Source organism: Arvicanthis niloticus, chromosome 1, assembly GCF_011762505.2.
Source record: "Arvicanthis niloticus isolate mArvNil1 chromosome 1, mArvNil1.pat.X, whole genome shotgun sequence".
In the NCBI taxonomy this organism is placed as follows: domain Eukaryota; kingdom Metazoa; phylum Chordata; class Mammalia; order Rodentia; family Muridae; genus Arvicanthis; species Arvicanthis niloticus.
Genome location: NC_047658.1, coordinates 110,632,700 through 110,656,844, shown reverse-complemented (window position 1 = coordinate 110,656,844; position 24,145 = coordinate 110,632,700). Strand labels below are relative to the sequence as shown.

At 47.8% G+C, this 24,145-nt stretch overlaps 1 protein-coding gene across 22 annotated transcripts in view; it reads right to left on the bottom strand.

Moving 5' to 3' along the window:
- The window catches only part of Shank2 (SH3 and multiple ankyrin repeat domains 2), a 441,204-nt gene that overhangs the window by 207,438 nt on the left and 209,621 nt on the right, over positions 1 to 24,145 (bottom strand). For all 22 annotated transcript variants that reach the window (XM_076914200.1, XM_034510387.2, XM_076914238.1 and 19 more), the window contains 2 exons: positions 20,672 to 20,841; positions 13,950 to 14,063 (listed from right to left, as the gene is read on the bottom strand). In XM_076914200.1, coding sequence (XP_076770315.1) covers positions 13,950 to 14,063; positions 20,672 to 20,841 — 284 coding nt within the window. The remainder of the gene's footprint in view (positions 1 to 13,949; positions 14,064 to 20,671; positions 20,842 to 24,145) is intronic.

Genomic DNA, 24,145 nt, shown 5'->3' with positions numbered 1-24,145 from the left:
AGGGAGGTGCCAGCTGGCTCACACAGGGCACGAAGCTGTCATGGACTCTCTCACTGCCTACTTATACCAAGCTGTGGAAGAACATGTGTGTCAGTGTGGCTTCTGGATGGTTCCTAGCAGCTGGACAGATGATCTGGGCCCTCAGGAAAGGTCCTCTAGCTGAAAGTCTGGTGTGTGACCCTCAAGGAGGGAGTTCTAGTCTCTGCTGCTCAGCCACCTCTCCTCCCTTTGCCTTGGGCATCCTTCAGTAAAATGAAGTGTCAGAACCTTCTGTATTCAAACAAAGGGCACAGTTGTGGAAGTTGATAGCATGTGTGGAGCGGCTCCACTGGGCTGAGTGGCATTTGCAGGGGAGCTGGCAGCATCGTGTGCAGATACAGATAGACTGAGACAAAGACACACACACACACACACACACACACACACACACACACACACACACGCTAGATATGCTCTAATCAAAGCCAAAGGACCTGAAGGAAGGGCTGTGAGCAAGTGCTGGGCCCTGGTGCACATCCTCAGCTCTGGCTGGAAGAGGGCAGAGTGGACAAAGCTGCTCCTCCCCCACAGCAGGCACATCGCTCCTTAGATTTAGCAACTCAGTAAGTCCATGAGCTGGACGCTCACCTCAGCAGCCAGGCACCGACTCCTCGGTCCACATCTGCCTTTACTACCAGCATCACATTCGGCTCTAGAATCACATAGAACAGATGACCTTTAACCTGTGTGCCCCTCCCCAGAGGTCTACTGGTGAAGATCTCTAGGGAACCATGGAGGGACCCTGAGGCCAGCAAAGCCCGATGGCACATTTGTGAGGACTGGTGCAGGGTGACAGCAGGGCTCTTTGTCCAAAACAGTAGGAATTTCAACAGCATCAAATAAGCATGAAGCAGGTGGCGTGTGGGATGGCTGGGAAGCCAAGCTTTCCTGGCTGGAGAACAGGTGTATTCTGTCTCCTACGTCTGTGCTTCAGCACCATGGAAGCTCCCATTTTTACAAGTCTGTAAAGAACTAAGCCATACTCCCCTTGACCTCTTGGGTTCCCTAGGACTCAGAGTGAGAGAGCTGCCACATCCACCCTAGGTGTCTGCCCACACAGTATTGGACCTTGCTTCTGCAAAGTAGCATTGTGCCTGCAGTTCAAAGAACTGCGTCCTAGAGGGGAGGGGGTGGCTTTCACAAAGCAAAGCTACTCACCAATGCCAGTCACAGCCAAGCACAGCCTGGGAGGCCCTCAGATGTTAATCAGTGCTGATGAGATGGCTCAGTAGGTAAGGATGCTTGCTGCACAAGCATGGGGGCCTGAGTTCAAATCCATGGAGACACATTAAAAAACTAGCTGGGGCTGCATGCGCACCTACAACCCCAGCCCTATGTGGGGCAGGGATGGGGACTCACTGGGGCTTTCAGGCCACCAGCCAAGCTCCAGGTTCATGGAGGGACCCCGTCTCAAAGGAATAAGGCAGAGTGGTAAAGCAGGACACCATATGTCTTCCTTTGGCTTCCTCAGGTGCATAGACACCAACACACATATGTAAACATAACACATATACATGCACGCATGGATGCACGTACATGTGCATCACACAATCCACAATCCAATCACACAATCCAATATTTCTACCCTTAGATATAAACCTCAGAGAACCGAATAGACTCTAACCAAAACCTATACCTGAATGTTCACAGGCAAATGATTCACAACAGCCAAAGGGTGGAAACAACATAAGTGCCAATCAACTAGAAACTGATAAAATGTGCCATGTGTATGCAAATGCAAAGGAATTAGCCACAAAAAAAAGAATGATAAGCCTTTTGCTAAATTAAAATAGTCATTTGAGAAAGACTATCTTCTGATGAATTCCATGACATGAACTGCCCGGAGCCAGCGGGAGAGTTGGTGGCTGCCAAAGGCTGATGAGACAGGGAAGCAAGAGACTGTTTGGGGTGCCAGCTTTATATGTAAGGTACTTGAGCATTTTGGAATTCAACACATTGAGGTTTTTAGAACTATGTGAAGAAAAGAAAAGGAAAGAAAAGCTCTTGTGCTATGCACTTTAAAAGGGTAAAATTTTTTGGTGTAATGATTATATCACAGGTCAACAAAAAACTGATGGGCCACCCCCAGATGCCCCTCGGAGCTCTTCAGGGCTCATCTGACAGGCCACAGTTGACCACCAGGAGTTAATTCTGTGACTTGATTTTATCAACTGGCCTAAAGATTCCTGAGGCACTTTGGCTGAAGTCACACACTGATTTTAATCTAGTCCATGGCAGTGGCCAGTTCCAAGGTAGCCCCTGCTCCCTGCAGCATCTCCCTGGCTCCCTGGGAGAACACAGGCTCTTCCTAGACTCTGGCACTTCTGTGCTCACGACCCTGGCTAGGGACAGGGGCCACACAGTGCACCCTCCCACAGTGGCTATAAGATTTGCTCAAGCAGGAGTCTGGCCTCCCCAGAGTTCCTTTCCATATGCATGTCTTAAATTTAATCTGTAAGTGTGGAGGTTTTGCCATTAGCAGTGCGCAGCCCCCATAAGCCAATGTTTATTCATAATCTCTGGGTCTGTTTCCCATCGTCTATTTCAGAGAAGCCAAAAACAACATCTCCATTCACTAGCAGAGCGCCATATGACAGCCTTCATTTTCCAGAAAGATATGCAGCTCTGGGGGTGGCATAAGGCATCCATTTTTGCCCCAGCTCCAGGGGACTCCCAGGTCTGGCTCATTGTCCCAGAGCTAGGTGCACTGGTGCCAAAGTGGGCCTGCCCTCAGGCCTCTCGTCATTCCTGCTGACAAATGGCAGAGCAGTGGGGCCACCAGTTCACATCAAGTGCCCATTCCTCCCTGTGGGTACATGACCTTGCCTGCCCTCTGAAACACTGCAGCATCCAGACACTCAGGGGGTAATGAGAAGGACTGATGAGGCCTGCAGGCTGCAGACCCTGTGGTCCAGCAGGGAATGTGGGTAGGCAGGCGCCAAACCCCTGATGGAAAGTGGTGCTTAAACAAACCCCAGACTCAGGACCAAAGCCAGCCAGTGGGAGGTTAATAGCCTTGCCCAGGGTAGCATTTACACCCCTGCTGGCCTTTGCTCACAGACCCCAGGGCTTCTGAAACATCTCATGGGCTCCACTGTGGGGGTAAAGATGGGAGGGATAACAAAACTGGAATAAAGGGCAAATGAGACAAGAGTGGTGTACAGCCAGCTGCCCCCTACTTATCCACCCAACATCTACCCACTCACCCACCTATCTACCTGTCCATTCAACTGCCATTTGTCTACCCACCTGCACATCTATCCATTAATCCATCCATCCATCCATTCATCCATCCATCCATCCATCCATCCATCCATCCACCCATCTACTCATCCACTCATTCACCTACATATCCATTTATCCATCTACCTACCTATCCACCCCACAGATACTCATCCATCCATGCATACATACATACATCCACCTACCCACTTACCTATACACTCATTCATCCATCTATCCATCCACTCACCCACCTCTCATCCATCTATCTACCCACTTACCCATCCATCAATCCATCCATCCATCCATCCATCCATCCATCCATCCATCCACTCACCCACCTCCCAATCCATCTACCTCTTTTTATCCACCTATTGTCTGCATTTATCCATCTATCCTTAACACCTACCTAACTCATTCCACTATCCATCCACCTATCGATTCTCTTCCCATTCCTTGGCACCTTGTTGTTTGGCCATGTGGGGTATGGGAAGCTCTGCCATAAGCCAGCTGCATCCTCCTTGTCCTTCCTGTCAGGGAGGGCACATCATAGCCCTATCACCTCACCATACCTGCAGGTACTTATGAGCCATCACCCACCTGTGTCCTATGGATTCACCCCCTTTTCCTGTGCCTGACTGGCACCACTCCCAGTCAAGGTCTCAAGTCTAGTATGGCTATGCTTAGAGACTGGTGCTTAAAGAGGGTCAGAGATACCTGTTAGAGTGGGGCTGGTACACAGGGAGCAGAGGGCAGGTGAGGACACCAGGATGCTTGTGTAGCAAGGTCTGCAAGCTGGGGGAAGCCCTTAACCTAGACTAGCCTGCCCCCGAGATCCCCAACTTCTACCTCTAGAACTGTGAAGAATTAGATACCCAGGCTTCAGGACAGACAAACTAAACAGCACAACTATATCACAGCTTACTGCCCTCCCCACTGTGGTCCAATGAAACACTGAAGATGTTCCCTGCCTATGAGCATCTGGGTCACACGAGTACCTCTCTCTCAGAAGCCTGTAGCCTGTGCAAGGTGACTAAACTCAAGGTGACTTTCCTGGCAGGCAGGAAGGGCTACAGGGAAGAAGGGCAGGTATGGTACCCAGTATCTCAAAGTTGCCATGGTAACCCAGAACAGTCCACCACTGCTCCTGGGAGGAGGCAAGGAAGGCCTGGGTCCCACAGGAAAGCCAAAGACTAAATCCTCTCAACGTGACCCAAAACATCACACAGAGATGGTGCAACTCTATTTTGGGGGCAAACCCCGGCATGAAAACTGGTATTTAAAACCCTGAGCAGCTGCTAAGAAACAGCAGTCCCAACCCCCTTCCCCAAAGCAGCTCTGAGTATATTTTAATAAAATGGCGTAAAAGATAGGGTGGGGTTGTTGTGTGTGTACGCGTGGGTGTATGTGTGTGTGCCAGGTTTTTTAACAAACACATAGTCGTTAGCAGGCAGAACGGCAAGCCTTCATATTTATTTTATGTCCCATTAGGGAACAGTTAGTGGCTCCTTTGGAAGCTGGCTGGGGTTGCTTATTAATATTTTAGATTGCAATTGTGCTAATAGAGTCATTTGCTTGTATTTTTAACGGCTCTAAAGATAACAGACACATTCTATTTTGGAATAGGCCACCCTGCCACTCTGAGATTATGAAGGGTTTACGCACAGTGACTAACAGAGAGTTATCAAGGTACACCACCAACCCCACTCCAAGGAGGTGAGGATCACTCCCCAAATCTTTATATCCCTGCTAAAACACGCCTGCTGATGACAAGAACAGGGCAAAGTCCTCTCTGCTCTTCAGACATCTGCAACAGGGGACTGCCCTCTGGTCACAGAAGCCTCACTGTCTGTCCTTAGGAAGCCATCTGTGTTCTAGTCCAGCCACCTTTCCTGATACACCAGCTTCCCTTCTCCTAGCCCTTCCACAGAAATTAGCCTTATGAGTCAAACCAGTCCCATTGAGGTCATCATGGGATCAAGGCTAAGCTTAGCAAAAGGTCTTTGTCCTGGACTTGGACATTACAAGGACATTAGGCTTGTGGTTGCCAGGGAACATGTGAGGGCCAAAGTGAACAGAAGATGAGGCCTCCTTGGAGAGATAAGGGGCCGGAGTTAGAAAGCCCTCCCTGGACATATCAGTGTGAGCACCTGGATCCAGCTGGGCCTGAAGATGAGCAATGGAAGACGTTTCAACTATTGAAGCTAATAACTTTCCTCAGGCACACATGGCTCACAGCTTTTGCCTCCAGTTGAAAGAATAAGAGATGATGACTTGAATTGCCACTAAGTTTGAATGGGGCCATGAAAAGCAAAAGCAAAAAGGAACCGGAGCTCCAGATGCTCACTTAACTCCCTCTGAACACCAGGCCTGAGCTCCACAGCACAGAGGAGCAGGGAGCCCCGAGTATCTCAAATCCTACGAAGACCTTTGGGTTCTATCATCCACATGAGGGGTCTGATTTGAGACACACACACACACACACACACACACACACACACACACACACACACACTCACTCACTGAGACAGGGTTTCATTATGCAGTCCTGGCTGATTTCTATGAGTGGCCAGGCTGTCCTCAAACGTAGAGATGTGCCTGTCTCTACCTCTGGAATGCTGGGATTAAAGATGTACACCACCATGCCTACCTGACCTGCTATGTTTTTTTTCTCTTTTAAGATTATTTATTTATTTATTGCGTGTGTGTGTGTGTGTGTGTGTGTGTGTGTGTGTGTGTGTCTGAGTATGTGTATATGCAGTACATGTGTGCAGGTACACAGAGAATTCAGATGTGGATATTAGATTCTCCTGGAGCTGGAGTTACAGGCAGGTGTGACCTGACTGGTGTAGGTTCTGGGAACAAAACCCAGGTCCTCTGCAAGAGCAGCCAGTGCTCTTTGCTGCTGAGCCATCTCTCCAGCCCCACAATGCTAACTTTTAAAGACCAAACTGCTTTACCTTTTAAATAAAGATCTGTGTGTTACGACAGGGGGAGTCAGATGTCTGGGGCTTCCACACTTTTGGGTTCTTGCCTTCACTGTAGCCTGTGCTGGATCTTGTTGAATGGAACTAAGGAGGGAGAGCTTCCTCTGGACTACAACCATGGGCTCTGGGAAGCCAAATGTGCAGTTCAGGTTCTCTTGGCCTTCTTCTCAGAGTACACAATAGGGCGATAAGACCTGGGGTTGCTTTAAGGATCAGAGGAAAGCCAGGTAAGACATCTGGGCCAGGCTGCCATCCTAATAAGGCTGGTTTAGGAGAGGCTGCTGCTCATATTTGGGTCAGCATCTTTGTCACAACAAGGGAACGGTTTTTATAAAAAGAGGGGCACTTTAAAGGGCCCCACTGTTCAGCCCCCCCCCATCCAAAACTCCCCAATCCAGGCAGCCCTGAGAGCCTCAGGGACACTTGGATGTCTCAACCCAGGGAAAGGACTTGTCCAAATGTGGGGGTGTGGTTCAGTCCCTGCTGGGCTTCCAGCCTTAGCCAACTAGCTCTTTGTGTTTCTGAAGGGAGCACTTTAATTTGTTTAAAACAAGAAGCTGGCATCCCTGGCACAGACAGGAGGGAGCCTCCATGTGCATTTGAGCAGAAACGAGGAAATGGGATTACAGTGGAGTCGGCCCCACTGCCTACAGGAGGCATGAGGCCCATGCCTGCCCCTTCTGAGTCACAGAGTAGATCAACAGCTCATCAGAGAATGGAAGAATCCCATCCTCCAGTGAGCATCACTGGTCCAAGATTTGCTTCTGGGGTGTGTGAAGAGGGACCCTTGAATCAGCAAGAAACAGACAGATGACCTAAAAGATAAATGGCCCAATGCCTTGCACTAATGCTGGGCACACTTATCAATTGAGCCCTTAGCATAGAACTTGGAAGTAAGGTGTACAGCAGCTGAGAGCACAGCATCTTCTGGGCATGATGGTGCCCACCTATGACCCCTGCTCCAAAAGTTTAAATGGAAGAAAGGGGGAGCTATTGATATTGATGGTCATCAGCTGTGGCGTGGAGTTTCTGCCCTGGCAGTCATCTCAGGTGAGCCTATACCCAATAGGATGTATCAGGAGGGAGAGGCTCGCACTCCAGGGGAAAAAAAGTCAATATACACAGAGGCAAAGGCAAAGTGACTTTCTCAAGGGAGCCTGCCATACCAAGAGAAGAATTGGTATGACAGAGCCAAATGACAGTTCAGGAGTGCACAGAGCAGTCTAGGGGCCTTCTGGGAAAGGGGGACCATTGGGCAGAGGCAGGGAGGAAGTAGAACTCTCAGTCTATGCTCATAACAGCAGGGATCCCAAGCTGGAGAGCCAGACTTTGTTAGTATTATTCTTCTGTTATTGCTTTAACACTTTTGTCCCTACATGATCATTAACACCATCATTAACCTCACCACAACTATCACTAATATCACCCTTATCACCATTATCATCATGACTATCATCAGTACCATCATCACCACCCAGCATTTATATCATCAACACCACTATCACCGTCACTATCACTGTGACCATCATCACCACCATCATCACTATCACCATCACCATGGTGATGATCACTATCACCATCACCATGACAATTATCACTATCATTACCACCATGATTACCATTGCCACCATCATTATCATTATCAGCATCTTCATGACCATCATCACCAATGACATCATCACAGCACTAGCTGAACACCAACACTACTGTCAACTACACCATCCTCACCATGGACAGCACTGCCATGGCCATTACTGATGTTGTTGTGACCAACATTACCTCCTGACTGCCCAACTCCACAGCTACCAAATCTTGTCATCACCCAGGGTGGCTGATGTTCTGTAGACACTCCAGCCTTCTTGGTGAAGAGACAAATCTCTGACTCAGGCCTAACTATATTCAAGTCCTGGACCAGTACTTATAAGACATACACCTCTCTGGCCCTCATCTGTAAAATGGGAACCATTACTTCATTTATTCCCAGTCCCCAGTTTACTTTGAAGATCACAAGAGTCACTTGAAAGTCTAAACCAAAGGCTGAAGGGCTACTGCTATAATATGAAGGCTTGTAGCCATGAGTACTGGAAAGGCCCCACACTACAGAGCTGTGAGCGATACCAGAAGATACTTAGTGACCATTGTGAACAGAGGAGCACAGTCATCAAGAGAATGGGTAAACCCTAGAGACTGATCCAACACTGACAGTGAGGCACAGTCACCAGTGGGCAGGTCCCTGGCCCAGGCTTACCACAGCTGAGGAACTGCCTTTGTTATTAAGGTCACACAGGAAGGACAAGACATTGACCAATTTGCCACCTGTCAGAAGTTCATGCAGTCTGCAGGGGAGGCCTCGGGGCATTAACCACTGCATGGCACATGGAGCCAAGCAGTCAAGCAATATTCTGAGACAGAGATGACTCCTTCAGAGGCCTCATTCTAAGACACCAGAAAAGACCCTGCAGGGGACCATGGGAAGACAGTTCAGGACTCAGACATCTAGGTTCAAATCCTATCTCAGACACTTTAATCCATGTGGTTCTGGAAGCTTCTTATAGGTTCTGACACCTCACAGGCCCTAGCAGGATACATGGCTCACAGAACTCCAGATCTCCCACTGGAGCACCCATGACTGAGGCGTGGTTAAGAATGTGGTACCTTTTACCCAAGATCTGGTCATCTGGTCATCTGACCTCCTTAATGATAGCTCTCAGGTGAATAGATTCCACGTGTCTTTAGGGCTGGGGAGTGAACTCCTGATGTCATTCATCAATGGTCAGGACGTTTGTCTCAGCAACTAAACTCTGCTGGAGAGAACCAGGGTTGGCAGACAGTGTTTTCTATTTACATGAAAGATGAATCATGGGAAATGACACACATGTGCATGCTGGCTTCCCATAGTGTTTCATTCCCAGAAACCAAGTGCCAATTTTAGAATGCTTTCTTTCTTTGTAAGCCAAGGTTTCACTATATACTCCAAGCTGACCTTGAACCCACAGCATAACTCTGGCTGGCCACTGAACCTGTGACAGTCCTGTCTCACCTTCTGAGTGCCAGGATTGCATGTGTGCGCTAAGACTGGTGGACTTTATCTTAGTTTCTCATCCAAGAGCCAACTCTATGACATTCCTGCTTTTAGCTCCACCTTAGAATTCGAAGAAGGAAGGGTCTAGCTGTCACCAGTCTATCACTTCTAGTCAACAAGCAAGGAAATTGACATCTCTGTAGATGGAGGAGGTCTGGGGTGGGTAATGCTGCCTCATACGCTAAGGTAGTGGGCATATTTGTTACAGCAGCTGACATGGTGCTACTTGGTACAGTTGTGAGGCTTGGGAGTCTACACAACAGCTGGCCAGTTTCCTGGTCTATTGCAATAGCACCCTTCCATAGATAATAGAGAGCCAGTGATAGACACTTTGTCCTTGGTGTGTACCATGTAGGACTAAGAAGATCAAGATGCTATCCCTGACTTGAGGAGCCTGCATTTAAGGAAGATGGGAGAGGGACATGCACACGCTAAACTGAAAGTTTCCAGGGTGCTGCCTGCTATGCACGTAGCACTGTGGTCAGGGGCCACTCTATGCTGCCAACTCCATGGGGTGGTGTGTAAGAATAAGAGAGAGAGTTTGTACACTGGGCCATGCTGTTCACTCTCAGGCACAGAAAATGTGACTATGATGGTCATAATCTCCACAGACCCTTCATCATCACAAGACACTTGAAGAAAGCTACCCAGAGATGATAAGTAACCTCTACAAGGGAAGTGTGCTGGTTAACTCTGTGTCATCTTGATTCGAGCTGAAGTCAGATGAGAAGAGGGAACCCCAGGTGAAAAGGGGACTCCATAAGATTGGGCTATAGGCAAGACTGTAGAGCATTTTCTTAATTAGTGATTGGTGTGGGAAGGCCCAGCCCATCTGTGTGCCCTTCCTGGGCTGATGGTCCTGGGTTCTGTAGGAAAGCAGGCTGAGCAAGCCATGATGAGCAAGCCAGTAAGCACCCTTCCATGGTGTCTACATCAGTTCCTGACTCCAGGTTCCTACCTGTTTTGAGTTCCTATCCTGACTTCCTTGATGATGAACAGTGACATGGAAGTGTAAGACAAATAAACACACATGCAGGCAAAACACTAACAAACATACAATTATAATAACAATTTTCAAAGACACCAGGGCCACCGTTCATTTTGCTTTTGGTTCTCAGCCTCTGACAACCATCTTCAGGTGACAGAAATTCACTGTCCCACCTACAGGCAGAAAGGGCCCTATGTATGCCCTTTCTTGTTGGGGTTCAGTCCTTGACCTACTTTCCTATTCTGTGGAATATTCAAGAGTGCTTCTACTTTTCCACATACAAAAACAAAGGGCTTCCACAGCTCAGACAAAGTTGACCTTGCGTGGAACGAGCTGGCTGGCTAGAAACACTGAAACAATATCTGAACGATCTTTCAGATTCTATACATATTCAAGGGCTGCAAATTTCCAGTGTCCAAAAAAAAAAAAAAAAAAAAAAAAAAGCTACAGAAAGTACCAACTATGAAAGGGGAAAAAAAGGATAAATTAGACTTCATTTAAAATTTTAAAACCTTCTACTCATTATAATAAACACAACTAGAGAACAAAAGGCAAGTCACAGACTGGGAGACACATTTACAGCAGCCAGGACAGAGCAGTGACAAGCAGGGTCCATACAAGAAAATCACTACACTACACACCCAGCACATGAGGAGAGAGCTCCAGTTAGAAAAGACAACAGAAGCCCTGAACAGTCAGAGACCTCTCAAAAGAAGTTTTTCATGTGGCAACCACACCTGCAGGAGGGCTTAACCACCAAAGCCATCAGAGAAACAAGGAGACCTTCACAATAAGGAGTAACTTCACAACCACCGAGCTGCCATGGGAGACTGACAGTATCAGAGGCTGACATTACCAAAAGCTGGTGTTGGGGTAGAGCACCTGGAGTGCTCCAACATTGCTGGTGTGGGCATGAGCCAGCCTGGCAAATCAGACAACTATGTCACAATCCTCCCTCTCTCCCTCCCTCCCTCCCCCCTCCCTCCCTCCCTCCCTCCTCCCCTCCTTCCCTCCATCCCTTCTTTCCTTTCTTCCATTAATTTTGTGTAAGTAAATATTTGTATGTACAGATGTATATCTCCACAGGGGTACATACATGTGTAGACACATGTAGAGGCCAGAAGACAACCTCTGATGTTATCCTCAGCAACGTTATCTGCCTTGTTTTTGAGGCAGGGTCTCTCACTGGCCTGGAGTTCAGACACTGAACTATGCTGTCTAGCCAATGATCCTCTGTCTTTGCCTCCTTGGTGCTGGCATAACAGGTATGAACCAGCATAGCTGGCTTTGGTTTGTGGGCTCTAGAAACAGAACTCAGGTCCACAAAGGACACACTTCACTGAGTCATCTTTCCCAGGCACATGTAACAATCTCTTATGAAACTAAACATGTTCCTATCATGTGACCTAGCAGGTTTTCACCTAAGGAAGTGAAGAGAAGTGAAACCAGATTATCTACAGAGAGACTTGTATGGAAAAGAGCCTGGCAGCTTAGTTTATGTCAGCACACACAGAGAAACTAATCAGCAATCTTCAGGAAAGTGGAGAACACTGCTCACATAAAATTATAAAGAAGGGACTGCTATGCAGCAGCATACAAGGCACCACAATGTAACATGGTAGACACTGGCTGAATGAAGAAGTCAAGACAGCCTGGAATCCAAACAGGCATAACTCCTCTGTGGTGACACAATTCAGAAAGCTGTTTGCCTCTTGGGATGGGAGGGATGACTGGACAGCCATCAGGGAGATGGTTGTCCATCACTGTGTCAAAATTCCTGAGCTAATCAGTTTATAAGGAGGAAAGGTTTCCCGATCTCCCAGGGATGCTGGCAGGACTTGTGGCCTATTGCATTACAAAATGGTGATATTGGTCACATTTGTCGATAGTCTTGGAGCAAAGGATGCTCCTCACCCACCCAAAAGATGCTCATGTCCTAATTCCTAGGACTTGGGATGTTACCCTATCGACACATGGGAGCTTAAAAGATTATAGATGGAATTGGAGCTGCTTTAAGCAGCTTGAACCTTACTTGGCTGGGCCTTAAAAGTGGTGACAGGGAGGGGGGTGCATTCTGAAAGATTCAGCTAGAGAGTGGCCTTGGGAGTGACCCTACCTACAGCTGCTGTCTCAGAAGTGAGAAGGGGCCAACAGCTAAGGATTAAAGCCTCTGGAAGCCACGAAAGCAGAAAACAGATCCTCCCTCCCCAGGGGGAAGCTGGGGCCAGACCAGAGCTGGAAGGGGGTTAGGCGTTAGGCGAGACCAGTTGATACCTGGTGACTAGTGTCCTCATCCAGCCAAACCTGTTCCTACCGCCCACTAACCCACTGCCCATTTGCCAGCCTCTTCCACACCACTTCCAACCTTGTCTTTCAAGATCTGGCTGGGTGGGCTGGGGATATAGCATGCACAAAGCCCTGAGTTGCATCCCTCCATCCCCAGCACCATATGAACCATGTGGTCTATGCCTAGAATTCTAGCACTTGGGTGGGGAGACAGGAAGATCAGGAGTTCAAGGTCATCATGGCCTATATGAGGAATTAGAAGCCAACCTGGGCTATAGAAGGCCATCTCAACAACAACATCATAAGCAAACAAACAAAAGGGCCCAGCATGAGTGTAGTATTAGATAACACATAACACAACCTATCAGCTGCACCTGAGCAGTGCCATGGTAGAAGGCTTAGGACACACAAACCCTACTGTCTCAAGGCCAAGTTCTCAGAGAGAAGTGTTCTGAATGCCCAACAGACTGCAAAGCTTGGCAGACCCAAGGGAGCCCAGCAGTGGGAGATGCTTCACACATCATATGTTCCTAAATTCTCCCTGGCTCAGGTGACATGACAAGGACCCAGGGACTCCCTGTGGAGCACCAGACAGGGAACCTCAGAATACATCATGAAGAACACATCTGAGCCAAGTTCAGTGGTCACAGGCCCACAAAGACAGCACACCAAGTATCTGCAGAGGGCATGTGGCTGCTTTTGGGGGTGCACAGTCAACTCAGGAGCTCACACAAAAGGAAACAGAACTCACAGGTAAACAGAGGTCACTAAGAAGTCCCTTCCATCCAAGCCTCAGGTGTCTCTACTTCTTACCCAGGCCATTTCATATAAGTGGCCATTGGCATCACAGTCAGATCAATCTGTTTTAACCAGAAGGCTTTCAGCCAGGGCAGGTTTGGGGAATAGCTCTAATGCATGGTGCCGGGACAGCTTTGGCCATGAGCACTGTGCGGTATTTCCGGGGGAGGGTCTAGAGAGCTTCACCCTCCACTGGGAAGGACTTTGTGTTCTAACACCCAATCAGAAGGCGGAAAAAAGACACTGACTCCGCCCCAGAGTCTTCTGAGGGTGACAAGGACACACACTCCTAAATCATCTCCAGGTTTGCACCAGACACACAACGAGCTGCTCTTTAATAGAACCTGCGCCCCAGCTTGTCAAGTGATTTTGGTTTAGACAGAGCCCACTGGAACAGAACCAGCCAAGCCTTTTGCAACAATATAGAGAAGCCCTGGTTTTGTAACTTGTCCTCCTTCCACAGTGTGGCTACAGCCATGGCACTTGCCACACATTCCAGCCAAGTAGCCCCACCATGACACAACCCGGCCCTGTGAAGTCACCTTACCTGCCTGGCTGTCCCGGGGTTTACATTGCACCTCCTCCACACACTCAGCTGGGAACCACCCGATGTGGCCACGGGCACTGCCTTCCCAGAATCCTCCCTCACCGATGCTCAGAACTAGAGGGGACAGAAAGGAGAAAGGCATCAGTACAGGGGACAGCAGACCACAGTTAGAGGAAGCAAGGCCTGCACTGTCAACAACTTGGCAGATGAGGCCCAGTGGCCTTTGGAGAACAGGTGAGGCAGCCCCAGCCCATGGACCCCCTCCCACCTGGTGGGTGATGGCAGAGAATGGATAGAGAGCTTCTTTTTCCTTTTTTGTTCTCTCTGTGTGTATGTGTGTATATACAGGCATGTGCACATGTCAGAGGACAACTTTGGGACTCATCCTCAGTGACACCATCCACCTTATCACCCTTTTAAAGTTTATTCATTTTTATCATATATATTTTGCCTATAAGTATATCTGTGCAACTCACACATGCCTGATGCCCACAGAGCCAGAATATGGCATCAGATACCCTGAGACTGGAGTTACAGATGGTTTTAAGTTGCCATGTGGGTGTTGGGAATTGGATCCAAGTCCCGTGAAACAGTAGCCAGTGCCCTTAAACACTGAGCCACCTCTCTAACTCTGGGTATTTGGTTTTGTTGTTGTTTTTCAATAATTTATTTTTTATTCACTTTACATCCAGTCCCCCGTCCCATCCCCACCTTTACAAATCCCTACCCCCATTAACCTGTCTACTTCTCCATAGAGAAGGGGAAGCTCCCCAACCCTACCTTGGGTACCACCCCACCCTGGGACATCTTGTCCCAACAGGAGTAGGCATATCTTTTCCCACTGAGGTTCTTCGTTTTTAAATTCTGCTGCTGGGCATGAGCTAAAAACACAAGCCCAAAGGTATCAGGGGCTGGGGCAGGGTCCCAAGGACCTCACAGCACACATTCTAGCTCCATTAGAATAAAGATTTCAGCTATGAAGACGAAGCTGTGGTGAGTTGTTCAAAATGGGATGTGTATTGTCTGGACATGAAGAGCTTGCTATCCTGTCCACACATCTCAATTTGTCTTTAAATTACTTGAGGCCCTGTGGGAGAGGAAAAGAGATCGTGGCACAAGTATTTGTTTTCCATTATTCTGACCTCAAACAGTCGATAAAGATCTACCCAGTCTGTGGTTTTGAAAAGGACAGAACAGCAAACTCTAGGTTTGTAAATTCTTGCCCAATAATCTGAGGAAATGACCCAAATAAAGGGACAAGCCACTTCCCGACTGGCTGATACCATCATATCTGCTTGAAACAATTTCCTCAAGGCATGGACTCGTGGATGTAGCCCCTGCCCTCCACACAGCTCAGCTGAAGGACAGTCGTCTCAGCCTCCCAGCTCTGGACCTGAGAAGATCATCTTGGGGTGTAGTCCTGGGTGGAAGATCTGTGTTGTGCAGTGAGGCCCACAAGGACACCCATGACCATTCTTCAGAGCCTTCAACAGGTCAACCCAGATGCTTCAAAGCACACAGCAAGAAGTGAGATGGTAAGGTCAGGTTAGCATCCTCTTCTACCTGGGATCTACCATGCCGTACCTTACATGTGCCACATGTGAGATGGTTGTTTATCACTAGGTGCCTCAGTTTCCTCACTTGTCAGAGAGGAACACTACTTACTTCATGGTGCCACTGAGTCATGAATGCCATCCCTGCTGCGAACATCCTACCACACTGCCTGCTCTGGGAGATCCCTGCATGCTGCTCTACAGTTGATTCCCCTCATGCGTACAATCTGGGTGGGTCACCAGGATGACCCAGGAAAAGCAAAAAGCTTGTGAATACAGGCAGGTACACAGAGAGGTGCCATCTGGTACTTTAGGATTTGCCAGCTCTGCTCTCTGGAGCATTTTAGTGACATGGGGACAAAGAAACAACAGGATGCCAATGTGAAAGTAGACATGTCTGTGTAAGAGTGGGCGTGCCATGTGGGAGTGTCTTATGGAAGTGGGTGTGTCTGTGTGGGAGTGTCTTATGGAAGTGAGATGAATATTGATACACTCATGGGCATTGTGCCTGTATAACACATTTAGGAATACAATGCCTAGACCCAGCCCTTTTTTAACTTTTTTAACTGATTTGGGACGGTTAACCTATGAGTTAAGGGACTATAGCAAATTCATATTTTTGAGTTTATTGTTAGGGTGCTTTCCATATTTTACTTAGAAATAGCTGAGAGGAGTTAACAGAAAACAGTCCAGGTTACCTTACATGGATAGTTGGTTTTCAAAACATCAGAAGTCCATAGAACTGATGCTACAAATATTTATATATTAATGTTCATATTGATTAGAGACCTGTCTGCTCCTGACAGCTTCCTGTCGTGGATTCTAAGAAGAAATTGAGCATCCTTGGAGTTACTCCAGTTGTGTGGTAACAGCCACTAGGCAAGAATTGCCTCTCTCCATCTACAGACAAATTACTGTCCAGAAAAGGACACACATGCAGAATAGTCGACTGATTATATCTGCCTAGGCAGAGTAACCAGTCCTTAATAATCCTGCATCACCAAGGTCTGTCAGATGATTCTGGGCCAGAAGGCTGAAGATTTGATGCTCCAACGTTCGGTAGTATAGGGGCTTTTCAGGTGTTCAGAGGTATCTATAAATTGGCTAAGTTTTAGAAGCTATGCTTTGTGCTTCCCACAATTATAGTTAACTCAGTCATTCTGGATTTCTGATGGGGTTGAAAACTTATAGCTATTTACCGTAAGAGAAAAGATTTGAGTGGATGGTCGTCAGCTGACATTCATCCTAAAGCCAGGTTCAGAAGTAAATGTTTTAGTTAGGATAGATGACAGAGGTGCTGGTTAGTCAACAAAATGATGGACTGGGTATTAGGACTATCTTGTACCTCACTGGTACAAATTGGCATAATTATGCTCTAATTGTATTTTGAGAGAAAAGTTTCATTTTAACAGGAAGGGTGATGTGTAGGAGGAGCTAAGGTAGGAGGAGTACTGAGAGGAAGAAAAGGAGTAAGAAGAGGAGGAGAAGAAGGATAGGAGAAGGTAGGTGATGAAAGAGAGAAAGAGGGGGGAGACAGGGAGGCAGATATTCATGTATCTCCACCAGTCAAAGATAGTTGTTATATCTAGGTTGGTCAGTGGGTTACACCTCTGATTGAACAATTCCAAACTTATAATGCTTACGATTAATATTATTTTAAAAAAATGTATAAATGCAAAAAGGAAAAGGGGGCATGGGATAGGGGTTTTCTAAGGGGGGGGAATGGGGAAAGGGGATGGCATCTGAAGTGTAAATAAAATATCTAATAAAAAAAAGAGTGGGCGTGCCATGTGGGAGTGTCTTATGGAAGTGGGTGTGTCTGTGTGGGAGTGTCTTATGGAAGTGTCTGTGTGGAAGTGGGCACATCTTGCCTAGTATAGAGGGAGTCAGGCTCGACTCCCTTGTAAATCAATGCTTTAATTCAGAATAGCTAAGATTATTCTCTTTGTTTGAGGTGATGTGTAAAGATGAGGGAGTCTCCTTCACGCATCAGAACAAGAAACTGCACTAAGCTAGGAATAAAAAGCTTAAGCAGAGGAAGCTCATCCAGGGGGCAGAGAGCAGACTTAGAAGGCGAGGAACAGTTGTCTCTAAAGGCCCTGGAAGAGTCGGGGAAGAGCCAATACTTATGACAACTAGAAGAAGGAAAGGGTGAAGACACTGCATGCCAGGCACCCCCTCCTGAGAAGGGGTACACTTAGCACCCAGAACCTTCTAGAAGGAAGGAACTTCTTAAGCTGTCTCAGCATAGTACTGTAAATCACTGATGGGTGTAAAGAGCTCCCTGCCTACTTTCTATTGGTGCAGCCTCACTAGCCAGGCAACAGTACTACAGGGGACTCCCCTCTACAGATGTGCAGGGTGGAATTTCCCCTCCCAGTCTTGCTGTGAAAATCAACCAGCAGCCTGGAGTGAGGGCCTGAACAATGTCTTCCTGCATGGGACACACCCTGGGCCATCCCATACATATATCATCTTCAGCTCGGATGTAGCCTGATGTTCAACCACCCTGATCTCCTGGGCAGCCCGTGCTGCTGCCTTGAGGCAGCTGCCCAGGACTAGCAGTGGCTGCATCCAGATGGTTCCCAGTGCTACCCGGGCAATGCTGAACAAGCTGGGAAAGTGCCAGGGACCTGTTTACTCTAAGCTTTTTCTAAACACTGTCCATGCCTGGCAATGGTTCCAGATGCTTGTGAGAGAATGGCAGTAAGGGGCACAGTCTGGGGAGGACATGTTTGCTGGACATAGGGTCCTGGGAGGTCTTTAGAACCTGGGCTTCATGCCTCTGTCCTGACTATGCCAGTTCCACATATGTGGTCTAAGAGCCACACAGTGATACCACAAGATCAGACAGATGGAGGCCTCCCCACTTCATCCCTACAATGTCTTTCTACAATCTGCAAAGTCAGGAGATGTGAGGTGTATCTCCAGAGGCCACAGCACTGATGTGAGCAGCAACTATCCAAAGCTATGGCTTTCTATGTGCCTGCTATGTTGATAGGATTTGAAACGGATTCTGATTCAGGGATGGCCACAATGTAAATGTGTGTGTGTGTGTGTGTGTGTGTGTGTGTGTGTGTGTGTGTGTTCATGTAGATGTGCACCTGTGCATGCATGCTGTGTGGCTGACATTGAGTGTCCCCTTCATTCACCTCCCACGTTACTTTTTGAGACAAGGTCTCCCATGTAACCTGGGGCTCACCAATTCTACTGGACTGACTGGCCAGGGGGCTTCAGAATCTACCCATCTCTGTTCTTCAAGAGCTGGGATTCCAGATGTGTGCTGCTGTACCTGGAGTTTTACATTTATGATGGGTCTGAATTAGCAGTGTAGATGAAGCTGTCAAGGAGGCACCTGCCCAGCTGCCTGCCCATCACACCTGCAAAGTCTGTATCCTGTGTATCACTGCTGAGTCTGACACACCATGTACCTGTGGTGAGATCAACAAATATCACTTGCTTGTATAGGGAAAGGGCCTGACCCATGGTTGGGTTATATTGCTGAAATTCAGAACCATATCTTGTGTGAAATTTTAAACTCCTACATTAAACCACACTTGCACTGTCTGGGCACCTTATGGACATGGTGAAAAAGGATTCCACTAGACCCCAGTGGGGAGAACAGTTCCAAAGCCGGCTGCAAGCAGCCACCACTGGGAGGGGCTAGACCTTGTGAAGGGGCAGCCAGGCTCTGGGGGATGTTCCCTTGTTTGAAGAGCAGGACGGGAGCTTTACCAGAGTCTCTGTTCTCCATATCCTGGTCTACCCTGAGCAGAGGACAGTCCCCACTGCTAGGCCAGCAATGGAGGAGGGCATAGAGGAAAAGCATACAGTGAGAGAAGCTGGAAGGACCAGAAAGTTGAAACTGGAACTGCAGACCTTGAGGGATGCCAGGGGAAGGGCTGATGTCCAGAACACAAACAAAAGTCAGTGGGTGAATGAGGTGAGCAGAGTGTGTCCTTGAGAGAGAAGACAAAAGCGATGGATGGAGCGTAAACCTCCTGCACGTGCTTGCTGGTGAATGATCAGACGGGGATTTTTAAAGCGGTACATACGCCAAGCCATGGTGTTGGTGCTGTAAAACAGCACATGTTTCCAATGAATAGAAGCCCCAGCAGAGTCCTAAGAAGGCACCGCAATGAGAAAGAAGCAATTTAAAGCACACGCTCAGAAAGTGAGGAAAACATAATTTTTGAAATTATGAACCTCGCGGGAGGTACGAGATGGGGAAAGGGGTTTTCTGAGGCAAGAGTAAGTGAACTTGAAAGAGAAGAGAACAGGGCACCAGGGACTTGTTAGTGCAGCAGCACGGAAGCCAGATGCCAGGGCTAGGAAAGCATGGGCTACATGCTCTGTAGATCCTCACACTAACCCCAGGTGAGTGCACAGACAAAGAAACAAATGTGTCCCTTGCTGAGGGCTGAGCAAGGGCCGGATAGAGAAAGCAGGGTCAGAAGCCGCCTGCCACCTCTGAAGAGCCACTATTTCTCCTTGTGTCCAACGGTAGGGGCTGGGCATGCTGAGCACATGAAGTGTCCTTCTTGTTCCATCTGTGAGCCATATCTTTTGCTATGTGTCTCCTGCAGTCCCCACCTACCCCTCCTCCAATGCCCTCTGTGGCCCTGAGCCACAGGCTTTGAAGTCACTGTCCACCTCCTCTCTCCACACTGTCATTATCCTTGCTTTTCCAACATGTGTCACAGACTCCTCACCTACACATGAGTGATCACTGGTTCCCTAGGACCCCTGGAACAATATTGGATTTCTCAGCTTGTTCACAAAAGCCCTCAGAATTCCCTTAGAGAATGTATCTCACCTGGTTGATTTCCTCTACTCATCAAACTCACACCTACACCATAGGCTACCCTAAGCCCACTTTCTCATGGGATTATCTGGCTGGAAAGTGGCTTAACTCACTGAGCCCCAGGTTGGATTATCCCTGTACTTCCCACAATGGACCCAGGAGTGTATGGGCATTTTCCAGCCATAAAGATTCTGCAATGGACACTGAATCAAAGGGACCAATGAGAGTCACTGTGCCCTCTCAAGAGTCATGAGCCTTGCTGAACTGATGCTTTGGACTCTGCCCCTGCTCCAAAAGACTCACCAAGGTATTTTGTGGAGACAGAGAGGGCCTGCCTTCCCCAGAAGCAGAAGACAAAGACTGACCTTTGACCCTGTCGCCTCGGTGAAGGGGGATCTCGCCGTCGACTTGGGGTTGGTATGGCTTGATGGCGACGAAGAGTCTCCCAGGCACCGCGCTATACAGCTTCCTCCTGGGCCCTGGGTACTCAAAGGTCGAGAGGGAGTCCTTGTTGGCACCAGGAGTGAAGGGCGACCTGAATTAGGCAACACAGGAGAAAAGGAAAGAAAGTCACACTTTGCCAACCATGGCCAATGTGGTCTACAAACACTGAGCTAAGAGTGGCCTTTACTGGTACGTGTGCAGCCAGACAGCAAGGGCATAGGAAGGTCAAGAGACAGTGTCTATGGCTGAAAAGACTGGAAGGCCCCAGTGGTTGCACTGTTGGGCACATCCACATGGAAGAAAAGCAGGGTTTCAAAGGGACATTTGCACATTGTGTTCCTTGCAGCATCATGCACATCCCGGTGTTCACAGATGGATCCTGGATGAACAGCTTATAATCACCTATGCAGTGAAACATCATTCAGTTAGGAAAAGGATATTCTGATCCGTGCCACCACAGGGATGAACCCTGGAGACATTATGCTTGATGAAGACAGTCATACAAAGCCATAAGCAGCATGATTCCATCCCTATGTGGTCCCTACTATGAGATCCACAGAGACACACAGTTATGAAGTGATGGTTCGCAGGGACAAAAATTTAGTTGGAAAGATGGGTAGTTCTGGAGATGCATGGTGGGAACAGCTTCAGGACACTCAGCTCAGTGACCACTGAGCTGGGCACATACAATGATGAAGATAGGAAAGCTCCTGAGTGTCTTGACTACAACCATGAAAACAAATTGAGGCCTTGTCATCGGAGAAGCCCTTGCCATGTTTTCCCAATTCACTGTGAGCATTCGTCATGCTGGTAAGGATACTGTAGAATCTGTCACCAAAGTGCTCATGACCATGGACAGCCTGCTGGCCACTCCCAAGAGAACTTTTCTTTATATCATTAATTTTGCACTGAATGTGTATCCCAGGCCCATCTTCCCTCAACAGTGAGAAGCCTTAATCAAGACCAGTAATGGGACATGTAGGCAGAAGGTCCTTACATCGGTCAATCTGCAGTGTCCTCATCATGAGGTACAGTGGAATTCCATTGGGTGATGAACTGACTGTCATATGCTGGGACAAGTGATCACCCAAGTCCTCATCAGGGACAACCTCAAGGGGACCTCTTGTCACTTCTCTTTACAGAAATCGACAAAAAAAAAAAAAAGAAAAAAAAAATGACCACATTAGAAAAGAAAACATGTCAGGATGTCAGGACAACTTTGCAGAGCTTCCCTGGCCAAGTAAGTAGCACCTTCACAATGCTGGAACCTTCCAAGAGGTCTGCTAAGAGAAAGGAGTGGTCATTTAAAGCATAGAAGAGGGTTCCAGAATGGGAATCATGTCTGAACCTAAACTAGGAGCCCAAATCCACAGCTCTGGTCTCTAAACCTAAGTACTGTGGTCTCTAGGCCCACAGAAGTGGCCTCGAACTACTTCCTGCAAGGAAATAAAGGAGCCACTTAACACGAGGACCAACGGGAAACTGGCGTGCAGGGGAATTTCTGGAAGCTGATGGGATGCTCTTTGATTAGTTAAGGTGAATTTTTGTCCTAGTTTCAGTTCTGTTTCTGTGAGAAAATGCTCTGACAAGAAAGCAATATGGGGGATGAAGGGTTTATTTGGCTCACAATTCTAGGTCACAGTCTATTACTGAAGGGAAGTCAAGACAGGAACTTCAAACAGCTAGTCACAGCCCATCCAGTCAAGAGCTTAGAGAATTGAATACAGCTAGCTAGCTTTCTCCTCCCTTATTCAGCCCAGGAGCCCAAGCCTGGAGAATAGTGCCACCTGTGTCTCTCCACTCATGTAAGGCAGTTAGAAGAAATCCCTCACAGGCAAGCCTACCCAGACCTACCTAGGTGATCCCTCATTGAGACTATCTTCCCAGGGCCTTTTTTGTACCATGTTGCCCACATGTGTAAAGGCCCTGTGGCTTGGGGTGCGCTTACAGAACTGCAAAGGTGTTCTATGTTATAGTTGATTATAGTTCTCACTTTATCTGGTCAGTAGTGAGATGTGTTATACATTACATCATTGGCCCATAAGTTCTTACTTTCTATCTGGCATGACTGTGAGATCTAGCCACCAGACCCTAGTTGATGTCTTTGAGGAGCCCAGCCTACAGATATGAAATTGGAGCTGTGGCATGCTAAATTTAAGTCCTCATTTATAATGTTGGTGAGAATGGATGAGCACTGAAAACATAGGGCCTGCCTGGCCTCAAAGCCTGGATCTGCCCTTCATCCATGTAAAGGCAAAGAGGAAAAAAAAAAAAAGGCCAGGCTTCTTGGCTTCTTCTAGCATGAATGCAGGGCCTGAAAACATACCTCAGCTCTTTGGCTATTGAGGGAAGTGAAAGGCTGCTTATAGCTGGGGCTAGCAATGTACACCTACTCCCACATATCCCCAAGGTTTTCAAAATCATAACCATGGATACAGTCGTTACAGAATTATAGAGGCACAGGTGCCTGAGTGGGCTATGTGACCACCAGGATGACAACTGTAAGGTAGAGGACAGAAGATAGCCTCAGCCTCACTTCATTATGTAGCCTCTCCTTGCCTTGCCAGCCACATCTTGGGTCTTCATAAATCCATCCATCTATTTTCCCACATACCCATCAATCCATCTATTCATGCTTCCATCCATCCATCCACCCATCCATCCATCCATCCATCCATCCATCCATCCATCCATCCATTTATCAACATATCCATTCACTATCCATTGTTCATCCATCTACCCTGCCATTGTCAATCATCTGTCCATCCACTCATTGGCCTATCCTACTGAATAGCTGAATATTATCTCTGCACTCACACGCCCACATTTCAAGAAATACTGCCTGAATCCCAGCTGACCCCTTAATTACCAGATACCGGATAAATCAGTGAATCTTTTAAAGTATCAGTTTCCCCATCATGAGTGACCATGAGAACAAATCAATAGGAACCTACTCCACATAGTGCAGTGTCAACTGCAAAGCTGACAAACAAAATGCTGGGTGCTCTAGCTGATTCGAGCCAGTGCCTGAGTGTTATTCCACACAGAAGTCAATGTAAACATAGTCTTGGGACCCTGTTTTCTAGCCCACTCTGCAGACAGCTAGCTCCGAGTCATCAGTCTGGAGGCCCAGAAGCCTCCAGGAACAGGGTTAGGGGGATCATTGGTCATGAAGCAGGGCACACATACAGTAAGGCTCGGTGGTGATGGGTGGTCCTGTGTGGGTATTGGAGCATCTTCATAATCACTATTAAGTTGAACTTCACGGAGTATCCCAAGGCAGCAGGTAAAAATTTGAGCCCATTTCCCAGATAAGAGAGGGGTTCCACGAGTAATGGCCTCACATGGGAGCCAGAGCAACCCTCGCATCCTGATGCTCTATCCTGTGGTATAGT